Source organism: Otolemur garnettii, unplaced genomic scaffold (assembly GCF_000181295.1).
Source record: "Otolemur garnettii isolate 467f Iridium unplaced genomic scaffold, OtoGar3 scaffold00009, whole genome shotgun sequence".
Classification (NCBI taxonomy): domain Eukaryota; kingdom Metazoa; phylum Chordata; class Mammalia; order Primates; family Galagidae; genus Otolemur; species Otolemur garnettii.
Genome location: NW_003852404.1, coordinates 7038726 through 7064975, shown reverse-complemented (window position 1 = coordinate 7064975; position 26250 = coordinate 7038726). Strand labels below are relative to the sequence as shown.

At 55.2% G+C, this 26250-nt stretch overlaps 1 protein-coding gene across 5 annotated transcripts in view; it reads left to right on the top strand.

Moving 5' to 3' along the window:
- The window catches only part of ARHGEF10L (Rho guanine nucleotide exchange factor 10 like), a 102177-nt gene that overhangs the window by 29404 nt on the left and 46523 nt on the right, over positions 1 to 26250 (top strand). The window contains exons 7-20 of one of the 5 annotated variants that reach the window (XM_023509671.1): positions 1885 to 2001; positions 4708 to 4816; positions 7734 to 7840; positions 9779 to 9856; positions 10779 to 10958; positions 12122 to 12238; positions 13613 to 13705; positions 14471 to 14644; positions 18713 to 18858; positions 20763 to 20777; positions 21024 to 21205; positions 23980 to 24095; positions 24567 to 24694; positions 26097 to 26197. In XM_023509671.1, the coding sequence (XP_023365439.1) occupies positions 1885 to 2001; positions 4708 to 4816; positions 7734 to 7840; positions 9779 to 9856; positions 10779 to 10958; positions 12122 to 12238; positions 13613 to 13705; positions 14471 to 14644; positions 18713 to 18858; positions 20763 to 20777; positions 21024 to 21205; positions 23980 to 24095; positions 24567 to 24694; positions 26097 to 26197 (1663 nt within the window). Of the gene's footprint in view, positions 1 to 1884; positions 2002 to 4707; positions 4817 to 6777; positions 6961 to 7733; positions 7841 to 9778; positions 9857 to 10778; positions 10959 to 12121; positions 12239 to 13612; positions 13706 to 14470; positions 14645 to 18712; positions 18859 to 20762; positions 20778 to 21023; positions 21206 to 23979; positions 24096 to 24566; positions 24695 to 26096; positions 26198 to 26250 lie in introns of those variants that run through there. The other 4 variants (XM_003783856.3, XM_023509672.1, XM_023509673.1 and 1 more) reach the window with 4 other exon arrangements.

Below are 26250 nucleotides of genomic sequence, written 5' to 3'. Positions count from 1 at the left end.
AGGAGTTGGAGGTTGCTGTGAGTGTGATGCCATGGCACTCTACCCAGGGGGGATAGCTTGAGGCTCTGTCTCAAAAAAAAAAAAAAAAAAAAAAAGATTCTCAGATCAGAACACCTGTATGAAGCTCAGAGAAGTTAAGTGAGGTGGTTAGGGTCGCATAACCAGTAAGATGGTAAAACCAGAAGTTGACATCATAGATGGATGAAAATACTGTACTTCATCCATCCATCCATCCATCCATCCACCCACCCACCCATCCACCCATCCACCCATTCTTCCAACCACTCAACTATCTGTCTATTCAACAAATGTGGAGTACTTACAATTTAAAAGATAAAATAAGAATGGCTTCCATATTTTGGAAAATATTTCCCTGTTTTACTTACTAAGCCCTGGGCTGTATGTGTAGCATCCATTTAATTTTCTTAACATCCCTGTAACATAGCTCTTATTATGGCCACTTTCTTTACCAGTAAGGAAGCTATAATTCAGAGAGGTAAAGAGATTTTTCTGGCTAGGAAACAGAAGCCGTGATTTGAATGGAGGCCCACCTGCCTCCAGAGCTCATGCCTTTAATGCAGGCGTCCGCAAACTACGGCCCACAGGCCACATGCAGCCCGCCTAGGACAATTTATCTGGCCCGCTGGGTGTTTTTGCCACCGCTGCCTGTCCTGCTTAGCAGCCGACTCATCCCGGGGCCCTCAGTCTGGCCCTCCAATGGTCTGAGGGACAGTGAACTGGCCCCCTGTTTAAAAAGTTTGAAGACCCCTGCATCCTTCTGTTTGCTTCGCTAGAAGTAGCACCTGTCCTGGTCTTTGTGTGCTTTACTAGATATTACTATTGCTCACACAGTTCATGCATTTGAATGTCTGTCTGTTCTTCCATTGTCCATCCATCCATCCAGTTGCTCCTCCTTCTCTTCACCCATCCCTCTCTCTATCCACCCACCTGTTCCTCCAGTTGTGTGCTGGAGTCAGCTTGTGCCAGCACCTAAGAACTCAAGAACCAATCCCATGCATCTCTTTACAAACCCACGTTCAGTGATGTCACCTTGGAGGTGTATTCACACCATGAAAGGCTACAGATCAGGGTCCTTTTCCTGGAGAGCTGTGTTGTTAAATATTTACTAGCACAGCGCTGCCTTCATCCATGCACCTAGCTACCCATCCTTTTATTCCTTCATCTGACTGTCTCTTCATTCACCTACCTATTCGTTTGGTCACCTATACCCAACCAAATTAATCATTTGTTCACCCATTTGTTTGTCCCTCCCTTCCTCCATCCATCCATCCATCCATTCATCCATCCATGAGCTTGTCTGTCCACCCATTCATCTGTCTGTTGTCCATCCATCTGCCCAAGTGTCCTTCTACCCATTCATCCATCTTCCTATGCCTTTTCCCGCTTACCCATTCATTTCTTCACCTCCCCACCCCATTCCACCCATCCATCCACCTGCTGTCCGTCCATTCACCTCACAAACTTACTGAGACCCTCCTGTGTTACAAGTGTTGCACTGCACAGATGGGGAGAAGACACAGTCCTTATCCTCAGAACGTTCTTCCCCTTCCCTGAGGGGGAGGGGGGGGCTGGGCTTGTTACCCTCCCACCTCCCATTCCCAACATCTGGACTCCCTGCTGCAGAGACCCGGCCCCCAGCCACCTGGCATGTGGGGGTTGGACACGGCTGGAACAAGGTCCAGGCAGGACCTGGCTGGACTGCTGCTTGGGACCTGGGCTGCCAGATCCCGCCTGCCCCAAGTCGACCGTCCACCACTTCACCTGAGTCTCCTCTCTCCTCTGTTGTCTGTGTGTTTTGTCTCCTCCTGTCCCGCCTGCTCCTCTCGCCTGCTCTCCTTCTGCCTGGCCGCTTGGGGGCTCCAGCTTTCTCCAGACCTGACTAGGCTAAAGGAGAGATACGCCAGGACTAAGAGAGACATCTTGGCTTTGAGAGTTGGGGGGAGAGACATGCAGGAACTGAAGCACAAGTACGATTGTAAGGTATTGTCTGTCCCTCCAAGTCCTCCACGGGCCGCTTCTAGCTGAGCTGCCTCCAGGGGGTTTTCCTGCTGCCCCGGGACCTCGGGTGAGCTTGAGCCTCTCAAGCCTGCGCCTGAGTCCCAGGGCTGCCCCTGAGCCCCGGTAGCTGGCCCCACTGCATCTGTGCTGGAACTGCCAGGCTTTAAGCCACGTGTTTCCTTCCGGGTTCTTGCCTATTATCTTTCTCTCCACCTGCAGATGAAAGAAACTGATGGTCCATAGAATTCCAGGGTGGGTTTTCAAACTCTAGGGCTCTCAGAATCACCTGGGTGATTAAACTTGCAGATTCCTGGGCGCCACCCTCAGGGGTTCTATAGGTCTGGGGCAGGGACCAGAAATCTGTGCATTTAATTAAAACCCACCCAGGGTTTGGGTTGCACTTTGAAAAATTCAAGTGTTGGTGACATTGGACGTCCCCACCCTTCCCAGCTGTTCTGAGAGATCCCAGATGAGGAAGTCTATAGGAGAACGCAGCGCCTTCCTGTCAGATTAGACTCAGGCTTTGGGTAATGGTGATATTGAGTACAGTACCTTCCATTAACTGAGCACTTCCTTATGTCCTGGCAGATGCCTGGGCTTTGGAGGCCTGTGGGCCTTGGTTCAAACCCCAGTCTCTCTTCCTTGCACTGTGATCCTGGGCAGGCCCCTTAGCTGCTCTGAGCCTCAGTTTCTTTGCCTGTGGAATGGGGGCATTAATAGCACCGGTCTCCAGGATGTGGGGCTCTAATGATCCAGTCTGCCAGGTGCTTAGGGCTGTGCTTGGCCTGGGAGCTGTGTGGGTGGAGGCCTCTGTTACCTTTAGGCCTGGCTGTCTTATCCCCATGGCATCCTAGGGTACAGCTGTCTCTCTGCCATCATTTAGCTGGAGGCAAGTCAAGTCCCTGGCTGTTGGTCACACTGGGGTTCCTGGGCCTTCTGCATCCTGCAGTGATGCCTGTGAAGCCCTTTCATAGATACCTTTTGGGGGACCTGTGACCCAGGGAGGGGCAGGTTAACTTCTGAGGAACCAGTGAAGGGCAGAGTTTAAGACCAGGCACCCCCACACCCCCTTCCCGGGTACAGCCTCACGCTGGATGTAGCATGCCAGTGCAGGAACCCTACAGGGCTGTTTGCCTTTTGCTCCTTTTGCCCAGGAAAATGCCAAGAGAGGGGTCTCAGGTGAGTCCCTCATAGGACAGCCCCATTGATACTTTATGGCAGGACAGGAGCTAGCTTTGGAACAGAGCGGGAGCAAGCATCCATGTGCACTTTTGGGGGTTAACATCTATCCTTCCCACTGGATTCTCAGTGGCATCTGTGACCACTCCCCCCGGAAAGGCCAAGCATGGCAGCTCTAGAATTGTACCCTGTGAATGCAAGGAGGGGCCGGGGACTTCCTTCCTTCCCTCTCCCCACTGCTGGTGGCTTCCAGCAAGTAGGCCTTGTTCCTGAAAGGCCACCACCCTTGCCTCTCTGTGCACAGTGCCCCACTGGTCCTTGCCGAGATCTCCAGAAGTGCTTGGACCCTTAAGTGAGGGACCATGGGGTTGTTGGAGGTGACAGTGAGACTACAGGGGACCAGCCCCCTTCCCCTACAATTAGTGCTTCTGCCTTCTGCACTGAGTTTTTGGAAGGAGAAGGTTTTTCTAGACCTAGGTTATCCATTATGTTAAGTCACGTGGAAATTAAATTGGAATTAATTAAAATGAAATATAATTAGGAACTGGAGTCCTAAGTCACCCCAGCACATTTCAAGTGCTCCGTAGTCACCTGTGGCTGGCGGCTCCCAGGTTGCACAGTGAGGATATAGAGCGTTTCTGTCACTATAGAACCTCCTCTTGGCTGGTGCCACAGCAGCTGTTTTGGAGAGGACATCAGCGCTGGGGCTGGGGCTGGGGGGACAGCAGCTCTCCTTTTAGACCTGGGCTTTCCCTGATACCCAGGGTGCCTGCTTACTCCTGGGCATCTGTCTTCCTCGAGCCCCACGTCCTGCTTAGCTTCCTGCACCAGTGTCCATGGATCCCACCGCACCAAGGGAAGCTGCATGTTGCTTTCTGGCAACTTCAGCCTCCCCCACCTCCCCCCGCATCCCAAGCAGTGGCTCAGTAAGAAACCTGGCTGTGTTGGGGCAGGGCCAGGGATAGATTTCATCACTTGGGTTCTGCAGATGAGATGAGCGTGTGTACAGCACCCCTTCCTTAGTTGCTCCTAAAATCGTGTCTTGACATTTATCCAGCACATTTTGCTGTTCAGGGGGCTTTCCCAGACCTGGGCTGGGTAGGGCTCACAGCCCTGGGCACCGGTGGGTATTGCTGTTACCTTGGTTTTGCCTGAGGAAACTGAGGCTCGGTGAAGTGGAGTGACTTGCCCAGCATCACACTGCTGGGGAGTGGCAGGGCTAAGACCCGAACCGGGGCCCAAGACTCCAGACCTCCAGCCTCCCCTAAAATTGGTTAAGGCCTCCCCTTGCCCGTAAAGGTGGTTCCTGCAGGGAGAACCCTGGGGCACAAATGCACCTTCTCACCTTCACTGTTGTCCTCGGCCTCTGCTCACTGACCCGGGAGGGAGGGGTTGGGTGGTTTCATAGTCTATAGCCTAGGTTAAGGCCGGGGAGGCGGGTGGCCCTTGGTGGCAGTCGTCCCAGGTCCTCTCTCAGCTTCCCTAATGCACCTCTTTGCCTTTGCTCAGATGACCCAGCTCATGAAGGCCGCCAAGAGCGGGACCAAGGATGGGCTGGAGAAGACCAGGATGGCTGTCATGCGCAAGGTGTCCTTTCTGCATAGGAAGGACGTCCTTGGTGAGGCACTTCCCGGGCCAGTAGGGTCTGGCACCCAGCTCTAGGCTGAGGGGCAGGGGAGGGTGAGTTTTTTCCCCATCCCCCTGAGGCCACTCTGGGATAGGGACCCATTTGGGTGTCTGGACTCCTCTGGTAGTGAGGGTTACGTGCTGAGTCCTGAAAGTCCTCATCCCAGCTTGCTTCCTGCTCCCTGGGGACATGACCTGCCTCTTGTAGGAGAGATAGGCCTCTCCCTTAGGACCACCTTTGCCACAGCCATCTGGGTCTCCTGCCCCTACGCAGTCTGCATCCCTGGGCCTCATCTTTGCACATCCCCACCCACTCCTTTCCACCCGCCTCTCTCCCCAACCAGCCAATATTTATTGAACACCTACTAAGTGCCACACCTCATGCTCCTCTCCAGGGACGCCAGGATGGGTTTACAGCTTTCTTACAGGGACCATCTCCTGGCATGGGGAGACGGCACATAAATGGGAAATGACAGGACAAATTGACAGGTGGTGTGGCAGGGAGCATTGAGGAAGTGAGGCAGACTCTGGATGCAAGGCCAGGGAACAAGGAGGGGCCCACCAGGCAGAGGGGAACGGCGTGTGCAAAGGCCTGGAGGTGGGGAAGTATGAGACGTTCAAGGAATGATGTTCCTGATAGAACTATGGAGTGTAGATTGCACCCCAGCCCTTTCCTCAGGCCCCGTAGTTCCTCACTTACCAGCACCGAGCCAGGTACCGGGGACCCTCATGTTCCTGTGCTGTAGGCACAGAGGGCTTTCATCACTTACCTAAGGACACACAGGCAGAGAAGGGGTGAAGGTGGCCTCAGTGAGGGCAGGGTGAGAGGCCGGGCCCAGTCAGCAGGGCTCTGTGGGCCTTGTTGGGCATTTGCCTGTGATCGTAATGACATTTGGGAAGTCATTAAGGGTTTTAGGTTAGAAGTGTCCCAGTGGTCAGATTTGATCAATTGATTGATCATTCATTCATCAAGTTTTATAGGGTATTTACTATGTTTTAGGAACTGTCCTAAAGCTTTGGGATATAGCTGTCAACACACATCCTGTCCCCATTCCCCTTAAGCCTCCGCCCTTTGCTCCTGGCCCCCACCCCAGGGCTCTCTGGTCTCCTCCCCAGAGAATGGCCAGGAAGGGCCCTTGGTGTGTTCCGAGGCTGGGGGACACAGGGTGATGCAGCCCTCATCTCTGGGGGTGACAGACAAGGAGAAAAGTGGGCTAACAGCCAGTGACCCCTGGGTAGATTTCTGAGGTTGAATCTTGGAGGCCTTATCTGGAGAGGATCCTGCCACCTGCCCTCAGTGCACAGTCTGGTGCAGTGGAAGGAGCACAGGCTTCCAGCCAGGGAGAAATGGGAGAGCCTGCATGTTCTTGGAAAGTTCTGTAGGTTCTTTAACCTCTCTGTGCCTCAGTTTCCTCATCTGTACAGTGGGGCTAATAATGGCATCTGTCTCCTGGGGCTGTGGTGAGGGTGACAGAGGTAGTATGCAGACAGAGCCCTCTTGGTGGGTGGTCAGTCATTCAGATGGCGTCACATTGACCTGGTTAGGTCCCAGCTCTGCCTCTCCTGGCTGTCACCTTACCCTTCTTCCCCTCTCATAATGGCAGGTTCCTTATCTGTAAAATGAGTTGAACCCCACCACTCCATTTATTTGGTGTGGCATTTATGTGCCTGGCATAGGCTGAGTACTCAGCAAATGTCCATGTTCTGCCCACTTCTGGGGGGCAATTGGCCCCTGATGAGGTAGGTGACAGGCCAAGTGGCCATTCTAAACTTACTAGGATGGCTCAGAGAAAGGACAGAAGGACAGGGTGGCCAGGCTGGCTGTCTAGGAGCCCTCCCTGGGTCACCCTCCCAGCCCCGGGCTGGCTTGGACTGTCCCCACCCCGCCCATTAGCCCAGCTCCCTCCTAAAGTGACCCTCCCCTAGAGGCGTTATTAATAGCCAGGCAGGGCTCGAGTCACAGGCCAAGAATGTTACCCAGTGGTGCGTGGGGTAAGAGGAAGCCGCGCGGCCTGAGGTTGGGCTGGGTGCGGAGCGATGCCCGGGGCGTCATGTGGGCCAGCCAGGAAGGCTACCCCCACCCCCATGCTGTTGTCCGCTGTCCCTCCTCCTCCTCCTCCTCTGTGTCCTGCTCAGGTAAGGACCCGCCTGGGTGTCTGCCCCCTCTGCTCCCGGGGTTCCTGCCACTTCTCCTTTCTTCCCCGGCCTCCCCATGGCGTCCACTTCCTGCTGCCCACAGCTGCCACCGTCTGTCAGGGGTGCTGAGCTGCTGGGGTCCCAGGTCCCTGTGTCTGTGCCTCCCCCTATGGGGATGGACCCTTTCTAGGACCCTTGTGCCTGCCCTGCCACACTGTCTTGGAGGCTGGGGGCTCTGTCTGCCTTGTCCCCTCCTCCATCTGAGACCCACCTGACCCATGCCCGGGACTCCCTGCCAGATGCCAGCTGAGCTTTTTCCCTTTTAGGTCTCTGAGTTATTAAAAAAAAAATGAAAGCCAAGCTGTCCCATTCTTTTCCGGGCTTATTTTCTTCCCCCTTTCAGGCAGCCAGAAGGAAACTATTTTTAGTGCCTAGCGAGCGATGGGGACACCAGTGGTTGGGCCTCACCAGGCCGAGTGGGCAGCCTGAGCAGGGATGGTGGCTTCTGGTAGGCCCCGCGGGACACTGCTTTGTGTGCCTCTGTTCACTCCCTGGCTTGCTCGTTCCCGCTCCCTCGTGTGTGTTGTGGATGGACTCTGCCAGGCTCTGGGGCGGAGTAGGGATTGCTTAGAAAGAGCCAGTGAGTTGTCGAAACCCCACATGGCCCCAGGAGCTGCTTATGGCCTTGGACCTATGTCCAGGGCTAGCCTGACAGGTTCTCAGCTCCTGGGGCCTATGCTGTCCCCGTGTTATCAGCGCATCTGACTTTCCAGGTGACTCTGAGGAGGAGGACATGGGGCTGCTGGAGGTCAGTGTTTCGGACATCAAGCCCCCAGCGCCAGAGCTGGGCCCCATGCCGGACGGCCTGAGCCCTCAGCAGGTCTGTGGGGGAGGGTGGTGGCGGGGGTCCCAGCCTGCTCCGTGGGGCCATGCTGGGCTGGGTCCTGAGGGGAAGTGACCAGCTGGGTGGGGCCTCCTGGGCTGTCTCCTTGCTGGTTCCACAGGCAGTCCAGATCAGATCCCCTGGGTTCTACACTGTGGTTTGAGGGGCAGAGGGGACCCCTCCATCTGGAGAGCTTGTCTCCCCACCATGGCCACCAGAGCAGGTCCTGTTAGCTGTTTCCAGCTAAGGTGCCAAGTGAAGGAAGGGATTGCAGGAAGAAAAGGCTGGGATGCACTGAGCTTCCTAACTAGGGCAGGCTGCGTGTGTGGGTACCTAGCCTCACCCTGTCCACCTGTCCTCACACTGGGCCTTAGAGCTGCTGTGGTGTCTGCCAGGAGCTGGGGCTCTTAGTGACATCTTCCTCCTCCCAGAGCATCTCCCTGAGGTCGGGGCGGCCCAGTCATGTTTTCCCTCCCATCTGCATTTTGCCAGCGTGAATAGGTGAGAGCCCCACTTCCCCTGGCTGTAAGGACACTGAGCAGGACAAGCAGCCAGCTCAGTGCGAGGGATTTGCCCATTTTTTGGTTGGCAGAAAATGTTGATGATTGGAGTCTTTTGGAAATCAGGAGGATAGAGCCATACTGGCCCAGGTTCCCGCCGGCAGCAGCTGGCCAGGGCGGAGGAGGAGCAGTTCCCTCTGGTGCACTCGCTGACCAATTCACGCCGTTCGTTTAGCTTGCCTCCCTCACACGTGCCATCTGCCCACCCTGAATGGCATTTGAGGTGGTGACACCCCACTCCACCCTGGCTCCCAAGCTAGGCCTCCCCTCCTGGTGAGGCATGGAGCTCTCTCGCCTGCCTCATGGTGCCTCTTCTGGGTCGGGCAGCATCAGTCACTCGGATCAGCAGTTAGTTTTCAACCCAGAGGCATTTGACAAAGTCTGGGGACGTTTCTGGTTGTCACTACTGGTATCTGGTGGGCAGAGGCTAGGGAAGCTGCCAGAGACCCAGGAAGCACGGGGAGTTACTCCCCACCACGAGGAGTTACTCGGGCCCAAATGTCCAAGTGCTGAGGCTTAGAACTCTGTGCCAGGTGCTGCCCAGACACCTGGGGATTGTTGGCTGTGCAGCCAGCTGTGAGACAGTTTGCAGGACCGGGGCCTTGCTTGTCTGCCAGGGCTTTGTGGGCCATGGACAGGGCAGTGGCAGATGATAAGGATATGCCCTAGGCAGGGGGAGACTCCAGGGGAGCAGGCAGGGGAGGCAGCCATAGGGATAGGGTAGGGGTCAGCCGCCCTCCCAGCCCCAGATCAAGGTGGACAGATTGCCCTGGCAGACACCTCCCATATGACACCTTTTGTGAGTGACATCCCAACTTTGCTGCACACTAGAGTCACCTGTGAAGATGTAAACATCCCTGAGATCCAGGTTGCACTCCAGGCCAACGCAGTCTGGGGAGAGAGCCAGGGAACAAGTATGACCCCATGTGACCCCAGTGTGCAGCAGCATCAGGTGCTCTGCTCTGCCACAGCCCAGGGAGGGAGGCTGACTGGGTGCTCAGGAGAGGGAAAGGAGAAGGGGCTGGGACTGTTTAGCCAGAAGCAGGGGGCCAGTGGAGGGGTGCCAGGGCACCCGAAGGGTTGTCTTGTAGAAGGATTGCTTAGGGTTCTGTCTGCAACAAGTGGTGGGCACAGATTTCAGCTCAATCTAAGAAAGCATTTTCTGTATGGTTGTCCAAAGGGGCAAGCAGGCCCTCACCACCGTGTGGGAGAGGTACGATCTGCATCCCCTGGTGTATGCTGGTGAGGGGCGAGCCCTGGGGCAAGCCCCCCTCCCTCCCATAGACCGGGCAGCCTGGGGGTTGCTCTCAGGTGGGCATGGCACTGGCAGGGAGGGCAGCTCGCCGGGTCTGATGGTGCTTTCTGGCCTGTGCAGGTGGTCCGGAGGCACATCCTGGGCTCCATTGTGCAGAGCGAAGGCAGCTACGTGGAGTCCCTGAAGCGGATACTCCAGGTGTGACTTCAGGTGGTCCTCAGGGCTCTCTGAGGAGAGGGCAGGGAGGGCCCCAGAGGGACACTTTACAAGGAGTGTTGGAGGACTGTGGGCAGTTTTAAGGGGAGGGGCCAAAGGCTAGCTCTGTTTAGGGGGGAAAATAGGACCTCCAAATGGGGGGCACCAAGAACTCCTGATGCCTCATGGAAGTGACTATTTTCAGAAATAAAGTTGGGATTCTTTGAAATGACTCTGGAGAGTTAAGGATATATGGTCCCATTTGTGTCTGGAAGAGATCAGGTCTTCCTTGCCAGTCTGGGGCTGGGCTCATGTACCCCTATCATCCTAGGCTCTTCTGAGATGGCGAGGGGTAGGATCAAGCCTCTTTTTCACATCTGGATGCCCAGGGATTGCTAAGTAGATGCCTGGTGTGCTGACCCCAGCTACAGTCGAATCCCTGAAGTGATGGCTCTCCTGGGATGTTGTGGGCTGTAGGAGGGAGGCTGTTAAGAGAGGGGACAGTCAGGGTGGCAGGGTGCTAATGACACCCATTCTAAGTTTGGATCCACAGAGAGGGAGCCCAGGCATCAGGCAGGTGGTGATGAAAATGTCACCTGCTTCTGACAAAGCTGATTGGAGAGGATGACACTAGACCTAGGGGCTGAGGGAGCTTCTGGTACCCTTACCGCTGCCAGGCCGACAGACTCAGTGATAGGCAGGGCCAACTCCCAACTTAACACAGAAGTTGTGGGGGTTGGTTGTGGTAGCCAAAGAAAGGGCAGGAGTGCTATAGTCATGGAGGTCCTTCCAGAAGGATTCGTGGGGAGAAGGGACACGTGCCCCCCAATGGGGACACCGTGGTGGGCCAAGTGCTGCATGAAGGTGGGGGTTGCAGGGGAGGCAGTGGCCTGGCCTCTGGCCTCACCTCCCCCTACCCTGGCAGGATTACCGCAACCCCCTGATGGAGATGGAGCCCAAGGCGCTGAGCGCCCGAAAGTGCCAGGTGGTGTTCTTCCGCGTACGGGAGATCCTGCATTGCCACTCCATGTTCCAGATCGCCCTGTCCTCCCGAGTGGCTGAGTGGGACTCCACTGAGAAGATTGGAGACCTCTTTGTGGCCTCAGTAGGTATCCCCTTCCCCAGCCCACCAAGGTAAAACCATAGCCAGCCTGACCCCACAGGTCAAGTATTCCAGCCTCCTGCCTCAGCTGATCACCTTGTCCAAGCCAGGAGAGCCAGAGGGTGGCCAGGCCTCTGTGTCCTCCTGGCCTAGGCTAGGGTGGGTGTAGCTCCTTGAAGTGTCCTTGGACATGTCTGCCGGGGTGCAGTACCCTTGAAGCCAGGTTTCTGTTCTGGCTCTGCCCAGGTGGCAGCACCTCTAGGGGACTGAGTGGCATCCTGGCCACTGTGGCCAGATGCTAAGCAGGTGGTAAGCAGTGATGGCATAGACTACAACCTTGACCTGGAGAGGACGCCCCACAGGCACTGGCCTATGACCCAGGCAACCCTGTACTGGGCCCTGCTTGGTTCTATAGCCTCAGGCAGGCCCAGAGCCATCTCTGGAGTAGGGTCCCCCATCTGTGGAATAAGGGTGTGCACCGAAGTCTTGGATTTTCCAACCAAAGTCTGTGGGCCTCAGAGATTCATGGGGCAAGGGAGGGACAATTTTGTGGAAATCCACTTTTGATCTACGTTGGGTAGTTGAGTTCTGCTATAAGAAAAAATTAGTTTTTGAAAACTGTAGCCCCTGGTAGTTTCCCTAAATAGATCCGACGTCCTGGGCTGATGTGTCAGAGGCCTCAGGTGAGAGGACTGGTTGACTCCAGGACTCCAGGCACATTACCCCCACCTTGGCAACTCAGCTCTGAGCACACTACCCAGCAAGAGGCTAGGAGTGCTGTCCTTGTAGGTGGGTGGGGGCATTCTGTTTCTTGGACTTGAGGTGGTAAAAGGATCATCTCCTGCCACCCTCTCCTGCCCTCTTCCTCTTTGCACCCCTGGACTTTGGCTGTTGTTCAGGGGAAAGAAACCTGGGAGCCAAGGTTGCTGGGCTCTCTGTGTACCATCTGGTCCCACCTGTGCCCTCGGGTGGGACTCTTTGCCTCTCTGCGCCTGGTTTCCTCACGTAGGTGGGTGATGGACGTACTTACCTCACAGGCTTGTTGGGGTTGTCCAGGCTGTGCCATCAGCCCAGCTTGTGGTCCCAAGTGAGTGGAGGGTGCTGGCTGCCCTGCCACTCCCTGTGTTGAGGTGGTCTGCCCAGCTCACCCCTGCACCTCGTTTCAGTTCTCCAAGTCCATGGTGCTAGATGTGTACAGTGACTACGTGAACAACTTCACCAATGCCATGTCCATCATCAAGAAGGCCTGTCTCACCAAGCCCACGTTCCTCGAGTTTCTCAAGGTGGGCCTTGATTCATGGGGGCATTGGGTTGGCTGGGATGGGGGAGAGGAAGTTGCTTGGGGAGAGGAACATTGTGACCCCAGCTTTGGATATCTCCTCACAGCTTTGTGCTGGACACCTCCCCTCTGACCTTGGGGCAGCCCCCGTCCCATGGGAGGAAAATTCTTCTCTCCTGCCTGCTAGGAGGAGGGTCAGTGCCTGTAGGTAGCTTGGGATCCTAGAGCCGTGGCAGTGCAGAAGGGAGATCTGTGCCATCTTCCAACCCCTGACCTCTTGCACCTATGTGTGCAGGCAGGTCTGCGGGATAAACCCAGTGGTCTTGTACCAGTCTTTGGTGGACTACGGCTCTGCGAATTGCTGGGCACAGGATACAGGAGTGACACAGGCAGCTTGTACTGGGGCAGGGGTCCTCAAACTATGGCCCACAGGCCACATGTGGCCCGCCTAGGACATTTATCCGGCCCGCCGGGTGTTTTTGCCACTGCTGCCTGTCCCGCTTAGCAGCTGACTTGTCCCAGGGCCTGCAGTCTGGCCCTCCAATGGTCTGAGGGACAGTGAACTGGCCCCCTGTTTAAAAAGTTTGAGGACCCTGGCGCTGGGGCCTCAGTGGGGGAACCCACTGCTCCCATCGAAGCAGGTTTCTCAAAGGGGGTGCCATTGACAGGGGCCCTGACCGGGGCATGGTAGGATTGTGACAGCTGGAAAAGAGGAGAGGGTATTCCAGGTTCAAGGACAGTGGGGTAAAGGTCAGGGGTGGGTGGGTTTGGCCAGACTATAAGAGCATTGGTGCCTGGTGGGGAGTCCCAGAGGGAAGATCCGAGCATGTACACAGAGAGGCAGCTGAGTGGGGTAGTATTTCAGGCAATGGGGAGCCAAGGAGGAGTTTTGAGCCGGGGCAGATAGCAGTGGAGGCTGATGGAGAAGCTGTGGGGTTGCAGGGGTGAGGGCCAGAAGCAAGGTGACAGCTGTGTTGATGGAGGGTGAACAGATGCGGGAGACAGGGCAGCTCCCCGGTGTCCTACCCCTCATCCCAGCCTGGGCTATCTGTGTTTAGTTTAAGTTGAGGGGATGGTTGCCTTGGCTATTTCTAGAAGTCTGACCTCTTGTGTAAGTTGCCAGATTTTCCAGTTATGCACTTAGATCACGTTCCTTAAAATGACCGTTTTAGTCTCCTAAGGGGGAGGGACTGTGCAGAGGGCACCAGTGGTGGTGGTGATGGTGAGGCATCCCTGACTGTGGAATCAGGGACCTCCCTTGGCTCTTCTCTCCAGGCCCCAAGGCTAAACAGCATTCTGGAGCCCAGAGAGAGGAGCTTGGGAGGGGGACCGTGTCTGGGCCCTGGGGTGCTAAATGATGGGACCTTGTCTCCGACAGCGCCGGCAGGTGTGCAGCCCGGACCGCGTCACCCTCTACGGGCTGATGGTGAAGCCCATCCAGAGGTTCCCACAGTTTATCCTCCTGCTTCAGGTACTGCCAGAGATTCCAGCTACCATGACCCACAGGGTGCAGCCTAGTGGGCTGGCAATGGCTTCTGGTGTGGGAGGAAGGGGGCCTGGGCTCTCATCCAGGACTTTCTCAGCCATTTTTAAGTGAGCACCTCAGTGGCGTTAAGTATTGTCACATTGTGTAACCACCATCACCATCCTCCATCCTAGAGCTTTTTTATCATCCCAAACTAAAATTCTGTCCCTGTTTAACTAACAACTCACCCTTGCCTCTGCCCTGGTCCTTTGAAACCACCATTCTGCTTTCTGTATCTACAAATTTGACTACTCTAAGTACCTCGTCTAAGTAGAATCATACCAGATTTGTTTTTTGGTGACCACTTATTTCAGTTAGTGTAATATCCTCCAGGTTCACCTGTGATGTAGCATGTGCAGAATTTCCTTCCTTTCTAAGGCTGATTAATATCATTTTGCTTACCCATCACCCATTGACGGCTGGATTGCCTCCAGTTTTTTTTTGGCTGTTGTGAATAATGCTGTGAACATGGGTGTACAAATATCTCTTTGAGACCTTGCTTTCAGCTCTTTGGGGTATATTTCCAGAAAGATGTGCACGTTTATTTTATTTTATTTTTTCCATTCATTAGCTGTTTCTCGAGGTCTTCTTCTGTGTCTGGTACCACCTGTCTTGGCTGTAAGCTGAGCCCTTTGTGAGGCTTTGCCCCAGGCGTGGGGAGCATCTGTCCTGGGGCGGGCTTCTCAGTCTCTGCTCTCTTGGCCCCCGCAGGACATGCTGAAGAACACACCCAGGGGTCACCCCGACAGGCTGTCGCTCCAGCTGGCCCTCACAGAGCTGGAGACTCTGGCTGAGAAGTTGAATGAGCAGAAGCGGCTGGCTGACCAGGTGGCAGAGATCCAGCAGCTGACCAAGAGCGTCAGCGACCGCAGCAGCCTCAACAAGGTGAGCCCAGGACCTCCCACCCTCACCTGTCCTCACCTGCCCTGCATTTTCCTCCCCTGCGCACGCGCCGCCTGCCTCGTGGCCACCCAGTAGGTGGCACTGTTCTCTGAGAAGGGGAGTTCTTGCTTTTCAAAGTCCGCAGACCTGACTTTGAGGTTTGGATTCCGGACTGGCCTCCCACACTCATTACTAATCGTGTTGTTTTAGGATAAATGCTGATTTTGCTCATAATTTCCAGTAAAGATGTCAGAAATGATGGTCTGGCATTGTGGTTATACAAGCAGGCTCTGGAGTCAGCATCTGGGTTTAAGTCTAGATTTTGCCCCGGGTGCTTGCTGTATGGCCTTGGGGGAATCACCCAACCTCTCTGAACCTCACTTGTTCCTTCTGAAATGAGGAGCATTCAGTAGCAGCTGATCCCAGGGCCGCTGAGGGGCCAACGAGGGAGCTGGCACAGCAGCATCCTGAGAGTCCTTAATAGAAGAAAGATGAAAAATCTAGGCCACATTTTGGGATGATAGTTTGGGAACCTTCTAGGGAAAAAATCTTGAAAGACTTGTGAATGAGTCCATAGAGAATCAGGTTTTGAAGTACAAGGTCACCTCACCGCGTCGTCTGCTGGTCTCTGGAGTCCTTCTGTTTCCCCGGTAGCAAATGATGTGAGACCCCTGTGGCTGCACCTGGCTTTCTGGGGTGCTCATGCATCAGAGGATGGAGGTGGGCCAGGATGGTTCAGGATGGTTCAGGATCGGGTGACCCTGACTGCTCTTTGGAGAAGGGACACTGTGGACTCTTAGGAAGAGATTTAAATCTCGGGGGAGGGGGGACTGGGAGTCTCTTAGTCCTGTGGGGTCTCTAAAGCAGAATTAAGGCTAGTGGCTGGTAGCTCCTGGGAGGGCTATTTCAGTGGCATAGGGAGAGAATTTATAATGGTCCAGAAGGGATTTCTAAGAGAGATGGCAGCCTTTCCACCCGCACTGCACTTTACAGTATAGCAAGCTCTCTATCCTGTTTCCGTCTTTGACCTTCATGACAGCTCTCAGAAGTGGGGCTGGGACCCAGTCTCTTGTAGGGTGACATGCTAAACTCCAGGCATCCCTCATATTATGACTCTTGGGCCATACTCAGGCTGGGGGTGTACTCTGGGGCCCATGCAGTATTTTTAAAGACCTAGAAGTGGTTGCCAACATTTAAAAATAGGGAGATGTCCCATAAAATTCAGACTGGTGGGTCTTTTGGAAGGGTTGGAGGAGTTGGTATGCTGGCCCTCCTTCCCGTGTGACACTGCTCACCTGAGTAGTGGCTGTCCACTTCCCCGTATCCTCACCCACCTCTTCCTGCTGGTGCTACCTGTTGGCCCCAGAGATGTCTGGGTTGGCTTCACCTGCTCCAGGAGGACAGGGCTGGGGAAGACAAGGTGGGCAGAGGATAGAACCCTCTCTTGAGGGCTGTCCCCACCCAGGACCACTCAGGGTGTTCATTAGTGAGAGAGGTCATTCCTCCACCCCTTGCTCCCAGGCAGGACTAACTCAGCTGCCACACACAAGGTCCCTAGTTTGGAATGTCTTTGGAGAAATAAACTTCAGTCCAACCACAGCCACCTGTGCTGGTCCTGGCACTTGGGAAGTTTCTCCTTCTGTTCGCATTCTCAGTTCTCTTTGCTGTGACCAAGAGGCTTTCTCTGCTTTGCCTTCCCCTGGCTGGTACATCTGTGCTGCTGCAGTGGGAAGGGAATGCTGGGAGCAGGAAATTGATGCTATAGTGTTTGCCCTGGAAGAGCCATTCGGTTCTCTGACGCTCTGTCCTATAAAGGCAGAGTAAAGACAGAGGCAGCAGTGTGTGGCAGGCACTGGCTGGAGGTCGGGGAGCCTGTTTGATGGCACACAAGGGAGTAAAGGCTCTGAGTTTCTCCATCTATCGAATGGGACTGAGCTGGATACACATGTGATGTTGAGAAGTGTGTGGTGGGGCTGCACCCTGTGCCTCCCCGTCCCGGGCCCTCCTCGGGCAATCCTGGCCAGTTTCGAGACATGTTCAGTGATGTCCCTCTCACCACCATCCAGGGAGAAGCGGAAACGAAAGTGAGTGAAGCCCAAAAGGGAACCATGCTGGCTATTTCAAAATGGACTACTCTGGACTACCCAGAGGGATGGTTGTGCAACATCCGGGTTTTCTTTTCTTTTATTCAATCTGCCTAAGGGGCAGAGGATGATTGCCTGAGCCCAGGGGACTTTCCTCTTCCAAGTTGTGCGTATGTCACCCTTACAGCCTTCTGTGGGGGCCCTGCTATCTCCAGAGTCTGAGTAATGTCTTTGTGAGCTGGCACGCAGCCTGTTTGTGGAACAGTGGGGGAAGTCCAGCCTAGTGGCCGTGGGAGACCCCTGTGGGACTCTAAGTCAGGGGTCCTCAAACTTTTTAAGCAGGGGGCTAGTTCACTGTCCCTTAGGCTGTTGGAGGGCTGGACTGTGGGCCCAGGATGAGTCGGCTGCTAAGCAGGATAGGCAGCGGAGGCAAAAACACCCGGGGGGCCAGATAAATGTCCTCGGCGGGCTGCATGTGGCCTGCGGGCCATAGTTTGAGGACCCCTGCTCTAAGTCCTCCTGTGTGTTAGGAGCAGTGGGGTCTCTCCTCTGGCTCCTGTCGCACACCGTGCAGTGGCCTGCTCAGGGGTCAGCGGACATGACTTGGCTCCATCTTGTACTATCTGTCATTCATCAGGGGTACAGTCTTGGCAAGGCCCTTTGGTTCCAGAATCTCACTTTCCTCACCTGGGACATGGGGATTACCTCTCAGGACCATGGAGTCAATTCAGTGAGATATGGATACCGAGGGCCACTTGGCACCTGGCACACCGCAGGTGTTTGGTCCCATTCAGACTTTGGTTGTATGTTGACTTGGGTTGTATGTTGACTTGATTCTTTGGTGAGCAGCAGCAGTCTCTCTAGGGGAGGCTTTGGGGTGATGGGTCCCTTTTTTCAGCTAGGATGGAGAAGAAAGTGGGAAATACTGTCATCAGAGTTGCAGGTTTGGGGAATGAATTTTGCCGACATCCTTCCCCCTAAGATATTCCTTGTTAGGAAAAAGCATATTTTCCCACAGTGTGCCTGGCTGGGTGGATGGTCCCTATGCTGGCAGAAGGGTCTTGGTGGCCAGCCTGAGATGGCAAATGTCTGCTTAGGTGCCCTGGGCTTCTATGTCCTGGCCTTCTCAGATGATGTGTTATTGACCGCAGATCCATCCCAACCCTGTCATGAGGCTGTCAAAGAGGTGGGACTGGCCAAGGCTTCCAGTAGGTCAGGGTACAGTGCTGGGACCGACTTGCAGGCCAGGTGTCTCCTATACAAGGCTGTGCCTCTCCACGACGAAGACCGTCATGGACAGTGGCTGTCTGGCCTCAAGGCCATGTGGGGCTGGCCTCAAGAGCCTGTAATATGTGTGGTCACACACAGCCCATGCCCAGCAGGTCCCCACGCTTGGTATAGTATTCTGCTATAGCTGTCTTGAAATTTGTTAGTAGGTTTTCAATGAGGGCCTTTGTTTTCGTTTCATACTGGGCCTTGAAAATCAAAAACAGACCCACTCATATGTCTGTTACCTTGTGTGACCTCAGCAGTAGAGGTCATTGTACCCACTTGCAGCTAAGGAAACCGAGGCTTGGGCAGGTGAAGTGACCTACCTGAGGGCTTCACAGCTGAGGAGTGGGGCCAGGGCAGAGCTGGTCTCTGTGATTGCAGAGCTGTGTCCTTGACAGCGGCGAGTGTGCAAGGTGGCCACAAGGAGTGGCTGGCAATAGCTGGCTCCCTGGAGAAGGTGGTGCTGGCTGCTGGGCCCCTTGGGTGCAAGGCTGGGTGGTCCAAGGCATCCCCGGTGTGGAGACCCCAATGTGTGTTTCTCTGGTCATCTTCCTCAGTGCATCTTGGCACCCAGGGCTGGAGGGCATGGCCTGCCTCCTCTGCTTCTCCCAGCCTGGGTGTCCCCTTTCTGCACTGGAGGAGGATATGGGTCTTTGGCTAGGTAAAGCCTCTTGGGCTGCATTGCTGACAGTGACTCCCTTGTCCCCTCCCCCAGCTGTTAACCTCAGGCCAGCGGCAGCTGCTCTTGTGTGAGACACTGACGGAGACTGTGTATGGTGACCGTGGACAGCTGATCAAATCCAAGGAGCGTAGGGTCTTCCTGCTCAATGACATGCTGGTCTGTGCCAACATCAACTTCAAGTAAGTGGGCCTGGGTCACCCCATCCTGTCCTACCCCAGCCTCTGGCCGGGCGGCTCTGGGGAGGCCCATGTGGGTTCCGTGAAGGCCTCTGTTGTTCTGCCTTCTCTCCCACCCCTCTCTACCTGCTCTGCCACTGGTCCCAGCAATGGGAAGTGTCTGGAAACGTCAGCAGCAGCCCCCGGCTGTGGGCAGACCCACTGTATAGAGTGGTCTGCTGTGCAGCACTGCTGTGGGGAAACTGACCACATTCAAATTCAAGAGAGTTTCCCTTGTGTCCAACCCAAATCCCTGCTGCTGTAACTCAGATCCATTTCCCTCTGGACAGATCGCAGTGTGATTTCAACATGAGCCCTTGCCTTTCCCCCACAGCCCAGAGCATCTTCTGCTTATGGGAGCCTGGGTCCTGGTTCTGGGCTAGATGTAGAAAAATATCCAGAGCTCAGCTTCCAGGCTGTGCCTGAGAGAGCCGGAGCCCCAGAGTGGGGCAAGGATGACACTCTAGGCTAGGGTGCCTGTCGGTTGCATCAGGCCTCTGGGCTTACACAGGGAGGTCACTCTGAGTTTGAGACATTTGGTTGTCTAGAAAATTGAGGAGACCCGACATTCTGGGCCCACAGTACCTGAGGCATGAGGCCTGGAGCTGGGGCACATACCCTGCCCTTCTTCAGCACCCCCCACCCCTGGCCCAGCTCACCTACTCGCATCCCAGGCTTGGCTCTGTAGCTGTCAGGGGGTAGGACCCCCTGCCAAATGCTCCCTAAGAACTCCAGCTGTGACCTCGTTAGCTGGGCCCTTAGTAGAACCTGTGATCTCAATATTTGACACTTTAAAAGGCATCATAGATGCAACATTATGGCAGTGATAACTGAGATTCAGAAGGGAAAATAATCCAGCCCTCTCTCCCTCTTCCCATCTGCAAAGCCTGATTTATACTCTGCCCTGGAATGAGCTCGTGCATTCCTGTGCACAGCCATGGGACAGGTTTAAGGGGAGAAAGCCAGGCTTACTCAGGACCAGTGAGCTTACTCTGCCACCTACTCACTCATCTATGGGTCCACTGAGCCCTGAACGAGACCTAGTCCTTGCCTCCACAGGCTCGTGGCTTGGTGGGGGACTCGGGCAAGAAAGGCTGTGCCACGATGGTGGGTGTGGGCAGTGCTCCTAGCTGACCTGTTCATTCATTCAAGTACTGTGATTCTTTTTTTTTTTTTGGAGGCAGAGTCTCAAGCTGTTGCCTTGGGTAGAGTGCCATGGCATCACAGCTCATAGCAACCTCAAACTCTTCGGCTTAAGCGATTCTCTTGCCTCAGCCTCCCAAGTAGCCAGGACTACAGGCACCCACCACAACGCCCGGCTGTTTTTCTGTTGTAGTTATCATTGTTGTTTGGCAGGCCCAGGCTGGATTTGAACCTGCCAGCTCCAGTTTATGTGGCTGGCGCCCTGCTGAGCTACAGGCGCCGAGCCTCAAGTACTGTGATTTTTAAGTCCCATTTATGTCCTGGGCTCCACGTAGTGCCAGTGAGATGACGGATGCCCTCTCTGTCCTTCAGTTCCTTAGGGTCTAGAGCAGGGTACAAAATGGGGTGCTAGTGGCCCAGTTTGGAGGAATCAGTTTTGGTGATCTGGGCTGTCACTTAAGCTAGCTAGTGTCCTTGTCTGGGATTATATATGCTGCCCAGGAGGGCCGTTGTGAGAAGCAGAGATGACAGAAGAGCCAGCCCAGGGGAGGCCTTCTGTGTGGTCCCCTCTAGTTATACTTGGCCTGTAATACCATGAGCCCCTGGGAGGCTGCTCTTCCACTCCTGATGTCCAGCCTTTGGCTGGCTCCCAGCTGGTCTCAGCCCCCACAAAACTCACTCAGTCACAGTAACAACCTCCCTTTCCTTCTTGTCTTTTTCCTCAGGCCTGCCAACCACAGGTAGGTTCGGGGGGCTGGGGGTTCTAGAGGCATGTGGTTCTGAATCTGGGGCTGTGGCCTGGGCACTCTGGCGCTTCTGCCCCAGCGAGGGCTCCCTGCTCTGCCTGGCTTGGTTTGGCCTGAGGGCTTGAGCTTGGGCTGCGTGTAGCCTGGCTGAACTGGTGTGCCAAGGAGTGGAGCTCTGGCCTGGCCCTGGGGTGGGGCCACTCCAGGCTCTCCAGGGCCACATCCTTTCTGTCCTGGCAGGGGCCAGCTGGAGATCAGCAGCCTGGTGCCCTTGGGGCCCAAGTACGTGGTGAAGTGGAACACGGCGCTGCCCCAGGTGCAAGTGGTGGAGGTGGGCCAGGATGGTGGCACCTATGACAAGGACAACGTACTTATCCAGCATGCTGGCGCCAAGAAGGCCTCTGCTGTGGGTCAGGCCCCAAGTGAGTATCTGTGCCACTGCTGCCCTCGCCCCCGCCCATCCCAGCCCGGGTTGCTTTGCCCAGGCTCAGTGGTCCCTGCTCAGGAGTCCACACGCAGGCTGCCAGGCAGCTTGGCTGTGAAGCTCTTGCTGGTTGTGCTGCCCTCTGTCCTGCTCTCTGTCTCATGTTGCTGCTGGCTCCATGGCCTGCGGTGGCAGCGTCCTGGCTGCTCTGCCTTCCCCACCCCTGCCCTCTTCCTGTCCACCTCTGCCCACTGCAGGTCCACTCTTTAAAATGCAGGTTTTAGGCCAGGGATGGTAGCTCACACCTGTAATCCTAGCACTCTGGGAGGCCAAGGCGGGTGGATTACCTGAGCTCAGAGGTTTGAGACTAACCTGAGTTAAGAGTGAGATTTTATCTCTACTAAAAATAGAAAAACTAGCCAGGTATAGCGGTAGGCACCTGTAGTCTCAGCTACTCAGGAGCATGCGGGGCGCTTGAGCCCAAGAGTTTGATGTTGCTGTGAGCTATGATGACACCATGGCACTCTACTCAGGGTGACAGAGTAAGACTATGTCTCAAAAAAAAAAGTAAAACAAAAAAACCAAAATGTGGGTTAGTAGAGGCCAGATCAGCGTGTGTCTCCCCCTGCTCTGGGGGCTCTTATTGCTTATCCTGGGGGCACCCTGCCTGTTTCCACTTCCTCACTCTGCCCCTCCTCTCCTTGCTTTGGCCACACTGGCCTCTCAGCTCCTGGGTGGGCCACACCCGGCCCTTCTTCCCTCTGAGCCTTCTCCTAGCCTGTGCCTTCTCCCCTAAGCTCAGATGCTGCTTGCTCAGAGAAGCCTTTGCTAAGTCCTGCAGCCGGGCCCTTCTGCCCTCCTGGCTTTGCTCCTGCCAGTTGCGTTTTCCGTTTTATTGGCGATCATTTGGTTGATGTCTCCCCACTTAGTGCAACTGTTGCTCTCACCGGGTGTTAGTAAAGGTTCCTAGAATCCTCACAGGCTGGCTGCTAAGTTGCAGGGCTAGCAGGAAGAACACCATGCCCAGAGGCACCTTCCATGACAGGAAAGACACTTGGGTTTCATTTCCCTTCTGTCCACTGGCTGACCCAGGAGGGTGCCTCACAGGCTGTATACAATTGTGGAAACTCTAAGGAGAGATTGCACCATCTACTCTTGCCATCTGGGGGCTGGGGCAGGACAGCTGTGCCCACTTGCACATGCCATCTCTTTCCCCATCTCTGGAGAGCAGGAAGAGCTGGGAAGGTCCTCCACCCCCAGAGGCAGTTTGGGCCCTAATTAGACCATGCCTTCCTCCCCAGTGCTCAGGGCTGGCACCCTGCGACCCTTCTTCGGCGCCCCTGACTTGTTGGCACCCGTGTTCCTCGAACTAGAGTCATGTACTGCCAGGCCCCTTCTACCAGGGAAGAGAAGTTCTTGTTGAACCCCAGTTGGCCTTAGGTGATTTTTTTTTATCATATTGTTATTCAAATATATACAATTACAAAATTGGGTATAATCAACTCCTTATGCTTACAGCCCTTTAACAACCATAAAACCAAAACAAAATCACAGATTGAATAAAAATAAAGCTACGAAGCAATCAAGTTCAAATTAACAGCATTAATTTAATGTGATGGATGACGTCGTTTTGCTGAAACCAAATTGCTCACAATATGGTTGTGGCACTCTGGTTCTTCCTGTGCAGGGTCTTCCCGTTCTCATGCCTGTGCCACCTCGTGCCTGTGCCACTGTGTGCCCAGGCCACCTTATGCCCATGTCACCTCATTCCTGTACCAAAAGGCACCTTATAGAGATCAGCATTTCCCACCAACTCCCCTTCTCTGGATTGCTGCTGAGCCCCCTGTGCCCTACAGTGCTGGGTGTGTCGTTCGCATCCCAAGCCTTCCTTGCTCTTTGCTTGTTACCTGAGGACCATGTAAGCACTAAGGTCCGTGGAAGCCCTGACCTCCCACGGCAGAACATATGCATATGTTTTTTGGATAATCATCAATGAAAGCCTCAAGTAAGGCTTTCAGTCCACCGCTGTAGAACCTCACATGAGTGCAGCTTGAGAAACCATGGCCCAGAGAACATAGTCCAGGTTCTTACGTGGCACTCAAGGCCTTCCCCATGTGGTTCTGCCAATCCCTCCTGCTCTCTTTGCCGCCTAACCCTGGGCCCCCTCTGGTCCCTTTGTGTCACCCCCAGAGATCTGGGCCCCTCAGCCCATCCCTCTCCCGCCACCGTGGTGTGTTTCTTGCCAGCACCTTCCTCCACCTGCTGTTAAGGGATTGCTTCCTGCCCCACCCCCCTGCCGCACTCATCATCCCTATCTTGTTGGCTGCTGTCTCTCCCATCCCTGCAATGGAACTGGAGCATAACAGACCCTCAGGATGTCCCTGAACAACTCGCCCTTCATGGGCTTCCTGAAGCCACGGTGCCTTCCACATGCTCTTGTCCCTCTCTGGAGAGCCCAGCATGCTCCCTGCCCCATGCAGGCTCCTTACGTCTCAGTCCCAGCTGGTTCTCAGTCTTAGGGTCTCCTGAGACCTTTCACACAGACTGCCCGTGGCCTGGATCCTGGAGTTAGACTTCACCTGTGAATGGATGTGTCTTCCCAGTTAGACAGGGCATACTCCATCAGCTTGAGAACTGGAGGATGTTGCCTTCTGGGGCCCCAGTGCCATGGCCCTAGGGCAGCAGCTCTTCTCTTGTACTGTGAGTGGGTGATTGGCATCTTGTGGGTGGCTTCTCCACCTGGACGCTGAGTTGGGTCTCTTCTCTGCCCAGATAAGGTGTACCTCGGCCCCCCGCGCCTCTTCCAGGAGCTGCAGGACCTGCAGAAGGACCTGGCCGTGGTGGAGCAGATAACACTCCTCGTCAGCACGCTGCACGGTACCTACCAGGTGTGCGGCGCCGACCTGTGGGGAGTGTCTAGAAGGCAGGGCCAGGAAGGGCTCCTCTCTCAGCCCAGGCCCTAAGGTGCCCCTGGCTTCTGAGCCCCCACGAGCAGCAGTTGTGGCTAAAGCTCCATGTCCCTGTTAGAGGTCTGGGGTGCAGCCCTGGTTCAGGCTGACCAGAACTTGGCTGCCTTGGGGACTTCTTGGGTGCTCTGTACAGTAGCCATTTGGTCCTATGGCTCCTTCCTGGGCCTCTGCTCAACTTGGAGAGGAAGCTGCCGGGAGAGGGTGTCCCTGGACCCAGGGCCCCAAAGTCCAGAACCTGGGGAGTTGGCCTCAGACTTGTGGCTAAACATCCAGCCCGAGGGAGGCTCCAAGACTTCTTCCCAGTTCTTCTCCTCCTGGGTGCTGTGATCGCTGTAGGATCTGGTGTGGCTTTGGGGGGCTTTGTGATGACCTCTGGCTTCCTGAACCCAGAACCTGAACATGACCGTGGCTCAAGACTGGTGCCTGGCTCTGCAGAGGTTGATGCGGGTGAAGGAAGAGGAGATCCATTCAGCCAACAAGTGCCGCCTCAGGCTCCTGCTTCCTGGGAAGCCGGACAAGTAAGAGAAGGGGAATGTGGGGGAAGGGCTGCTGCCTCTGCTGGGCCACCAGTGGAGCAGGGGTGGGTGGGGAGGGTGCTTGGGGGGTCACCTGGAACCGTTCTGTTTGTCAAGAGTGCCATGATGGGAGTGGATACGTGTGTGCCTAGGGCAGCCCCCTGGCATGTGGTATGTGCTCATGAAAAGACTGTTGAGTGAATAAGTAAATGAATGAATGCATGGACACACTCCGCGTTCATCACCTGGTAAGCCCAGGCCCCTGTTAGGATGCTCACTCTGCCACTGGTTGGGCCCATTCCTGCCATGCCTTTTTGAGTCCCTGGACCCACCCCTGGGACTCTTTTTTGTGGACCCCACTTCCCCCCCAGAACTGGTCTACCTTCAAAGGCCCATCACAGGGATGATGTTTGTGGAGTTGACAGAGTTAGCTGCCTGGCCTGGCAGAGTCCGGGAGAGGAGCCTGTCTGGTCCTCCTGTGACTCTGTAAGGTGTGTCATCTTATCCCCATTTCACAGGTGAGGAAAGTGAGGCTCAGAGAATTGTGTAAGAGGCTGAAGGCCACACAGGAAGGGGCAGAGCCAGGTCCTGACGGGGTCTGACTCTGAAGGCCAGGCCAGAGCAGTAAGGGTCTCAGAGCCCAGATTTTGGTCCCCAGGGTGGGGACATGGTGGGAACAGGGTGTCATAGCGGCTTCAGGGAAGAGAAGGCCACTGCCCTGTTGTGTGGGCAGGGCTGTGGGCTTGGGTGTGAGAATCAGCAGCCTGGAGCTCGGATCCAAATCTGCCACCTTCCTGCTGATGGCCTAGCTGCTCCCTTCTCTCTGAACCCCATTCTTTTCATGTATCCTGACTGTCTCCTGGGGGCTGGGAGGTCCATGGTGGAGAACAGACCCCAAAAGACTCCAAAGGGGTCCCTAAGGTGAGACAACAGCAATCTCTGGTGCCCCAAGTTTGCACCTAACTCCATTCGTTCATTTCTTCATTCATGTGTGTGTCCTCTCAGCAAACAATTCCTGAGCAGCTGACCCATGCCAGGTGCTGGGAACAGACCCAAGTGAGACCCATTTCTCCCTCCAGAGGCTCATGGTCAGACATGTCCATGGATATGGCCTGTGGACAGCTGACTGCTGGCTGACCAAGTGGAGTTATAGCCTACAGAGACTCTGCCAGGCACAAAGCCAGAGGCTACTAGGGCTGGGCTGCAGAGTGTGGCCTGGCCACTCTGGCCAGGTCTCTGCCTTTTAGGGCCAACGCCTCCCTCAGGCGTTGGGGTTTGCCAGGCCACCAGCCTCTGTGGCCACCTTTGTGCGCTTCTCCAGGACACAAGGGTTGGAGGGGGCACAGGATGACCAGGCCCTGGTGCTGGGCACTCATGCTCCCCAGCCTCACCCTTCTTGCTGCAGGTCTGGCCGCCCCATCAGCTTCATGGTAGTCTTCATCACCCCCAACCCCCTGAGCAAGATTTCCTGGGTCAACAGGTTGCATTTGGCCAAAATCGGACTCCGTGAGTATAGTCCCAGGGACAGCACCTTGGGGGGCAGGGTGCAGAGTGCTAAA